The 2,809-nt window shown below is 38.1% G+C and overlaps 1 protein-coding gene across 1 annotated transcript in view; it reads left to right on the top strand.

The window, feature by feature from the left end:
- The window catches only part of LOC106881387 (mitogen-activated protein kinase 15), a 45,332-nt gene that overhangs the window by 35,348 nt on the left and 7,175 nt on the right, over window positions 1-2,809 (top strand). Inside the window, exons 10-11 of the mRNA XM_052971209.1 lie at window positions 499-700; window positions 2,452-2,603. Coding sequence (XP_052827169.1) covers window positions 499-700; window positions 2,452-2,603 — 354 coding nt within the window. The remainder of the gene's footprint in view (window positions 1-498; window positions 701-2,451; window positions 2,604-2,809) is intronic.

Raw genomic sequence — 2,809 nt, forward strand, 5'->3', positions numbered from 1 at the left:
AACAATTAAAAAGTATCCTCTTATGTTTTACTAATGTTTATCTTTTCTCTTTTATTTTTTACTTGTTTCAGTCACTAGACTGCGGCTACCTTGAATTTTTAGTCAAATGGATCAACCCTAGTACTTCTTTTTTAAGAAGTGGTACTTATTCTATTGGTCTCTTTTGCTGAACTGCTAAGTTACGGGGATGTAAACACACCACCATCGGTTGTCAAGCGACGTTGGGGGGTCAAACACAAACACACAAACATGTACAAATGCATACATATATATACATATATACGACGGGCTTCTTTCAGTTTCCGTCTACCAAATCCACTCACAAGGCTTTGGTCAGCTCGAGGTTATAGTAGAAGAGACTTGCCCAAGGTGCCACGCAGTGGGACTGAACCTAGAACCATGTGGTTCGTAAGCAAGCTACTTTCCACACAACCACTCCTGCGCCTATTAATATCCTTATGACTCATGGTTTAATTTTATTTCCATTTCATTGTTTAGATGATTGTTGAGAAAAATTTTTGGCAAACAAAACATCACGATAAAATTGACAGCATGAGGTTACAAAAAGAAAGAACGTTTTATAAAGAAAACAGAAAGCAGCTTTCTCCATTAACAGCTGTAGGTTGTCCATATACTGCAGGACCTGATGTTAGTAGGGATTCTCTACTCTCTGCAAGTAAATCACGTCTCTCTGAAAAGGGTAAGCAAATATTTTTGAAAAATTTTCATGAAACTCTGTATAAGACAGACTGTTTCTAATTCTCTTCATTGAGTCTATTGAATATACTACGGACTTCATATATGCCATTATTTCACATCTATCTATGCTTTCAGTATATTGTTCCTCACCCACTTATTTTGTATTGTCACCTTTCACCTCCTTCATTCTGACCCATTCCAGTTTTCTTCACTGATCCCTTCCCAACTGATATCCACCATTAACTACCCTTCCACCTATGCCCAAAATTCACTGCATTCACCCCTATTCCCATCTCTAACCATCTTTCATTTCTCTTACCCACCCCATCCAAATCTATGTTCTTATTCTCTCTTATATTCACCTTCCTTCCTGTATCTTGACGATATACTTTGAAACCCCATCACCACCATTTTTTTCTTTCCAGCTGAGGTGGCCATATATCTCCTCTACAACAAAACACCTATTCCTGTCCCTCTATCATGCTCTAACATCTCAACACATGGTATAAAACCGTCACCCTCAATGCTATACCCCTACTCAATCAAGGGGTTTCTGGTCTTGTGAGTTATTTGGTGATCATGTAGCAGAGCTACATAACTTAGGCATAGTAGTATGTGACCAGAGGTGCTATGGTCGTCCTGCACAGCAGATGAATATATCGATGATGTAGCTAGCCTCGCTTTGATACACTAGCCTCGTTCTGATACACTAACCTTGTTCTGATCTACACTGGCCTTGGTCAAATACACCATGTTAGTGCTGGAGTCATTTAAAAAGTACTCAGTACATTCTGTAAAGAGGTTGGTTCTGGTCATTCAACCATAGGCACCATACCAAAGAAGACAGTGTTCTGCCTCATCAGATCCTGTCGAACTGTCCAACCCTTGCCAACATAGAGGACAGATGTTAAACAACAATGATAGTGTATGTGTGTATTTATTTTTGGGTTTATATGTGTGAATCTGTGAACCTAATTTATTTACATATTACTTGTGCATTCCTTATAGATTATTATAAGCATGTTTGCAAAGTATTGTGACATATAAATGTATGTTTGGGTATGCACATCCGGGAGCATTTCTACATTTGTATACCTACACTTATATTATGGATAGATGTGTTTTGTTTATTATAGATGTGTTACACATTTGTAAACTTACTCATGGGCATGCTGTATTCTTTTATTCCTTTACTTGTTTCAGTCATTTGACTGTGGCCATGCTGGAGCACTGCTTTGAAGGGTTTTAGTCAAACAAATCGGCCCTGAGGCTTATTTTTTAAGCCTAGTACTTATTCTATCAGTTTCTTTTGCAGAACCACTAAGTCATGAGGATGTAAACACACCATGTTAAGAGGTGGTGGTGGGACAAATACAGACATACACATATAGACACACACACACACACACACACACACACACACACACACACATATATACATGACAGGCTTCTTTCAGTTTCTGTCTACCAAATCCACTAACAAGGCTTTGGTTGGCCTGAGGCTATAGTAGAAGACACTCACCCAAGGTGCCATGCTGTGGGACAAAACCCAGAGCCATGTGGTTGGCAAGCAAGCTACTTATCACACAGTCACGCCTGCCCCTAGTTATCAGAAAATTCCCTTTTATGTAGTCTATAGGAAACAGATGAAAAACAATGTCTGTAAGATGAATGTTTTTTTACCCTGAGCAGTCTTTTATTACATTTAACATATCAAACATTTACTCTTTTTTATTTATTTCACTTTTATAGTAAAGACACACACTCAAATGTCAGATGATATGCAGAATACTACTCCCCAACATTTACAAAACCAACTCAAGCCTGTTTCCAGGTTTAAACTACTCGAAAATTCCAGTCATGCTGTTGAACCAAACAAAGTAAGTATAAATGAACAAGAGAACGTCTACTTTCTATTTCCAGCACTGTACTCACTAGAAATAGCAACCAAATCTCTCACCCTAATGTTTTAAGAGTAAGAATACGTCAGATAACACATAAAAGATGGGATGGTCACTGCTAGAATGTCTTCAGTTATTTGTCTGCTCACATAGAGTTGACTTAGAACAACACCAAAGACTTAGAACAACAACACATAAAAGATGGGATG

This window comes from Octopus bimaculoides, chromosome 10, assembly GCF_001194135.2.
Source record: "Octopus bimaculoides isolate UCB-OBI-ISO-001 chromosome 10, ASM119413v2, whole genome shotgun sequence".
NCBI lineage: Eukaryota > Metazoa > Mollusca > Cephalopoda > Octopoda > Octopodidae > Octopus > Octopus bimaculoides.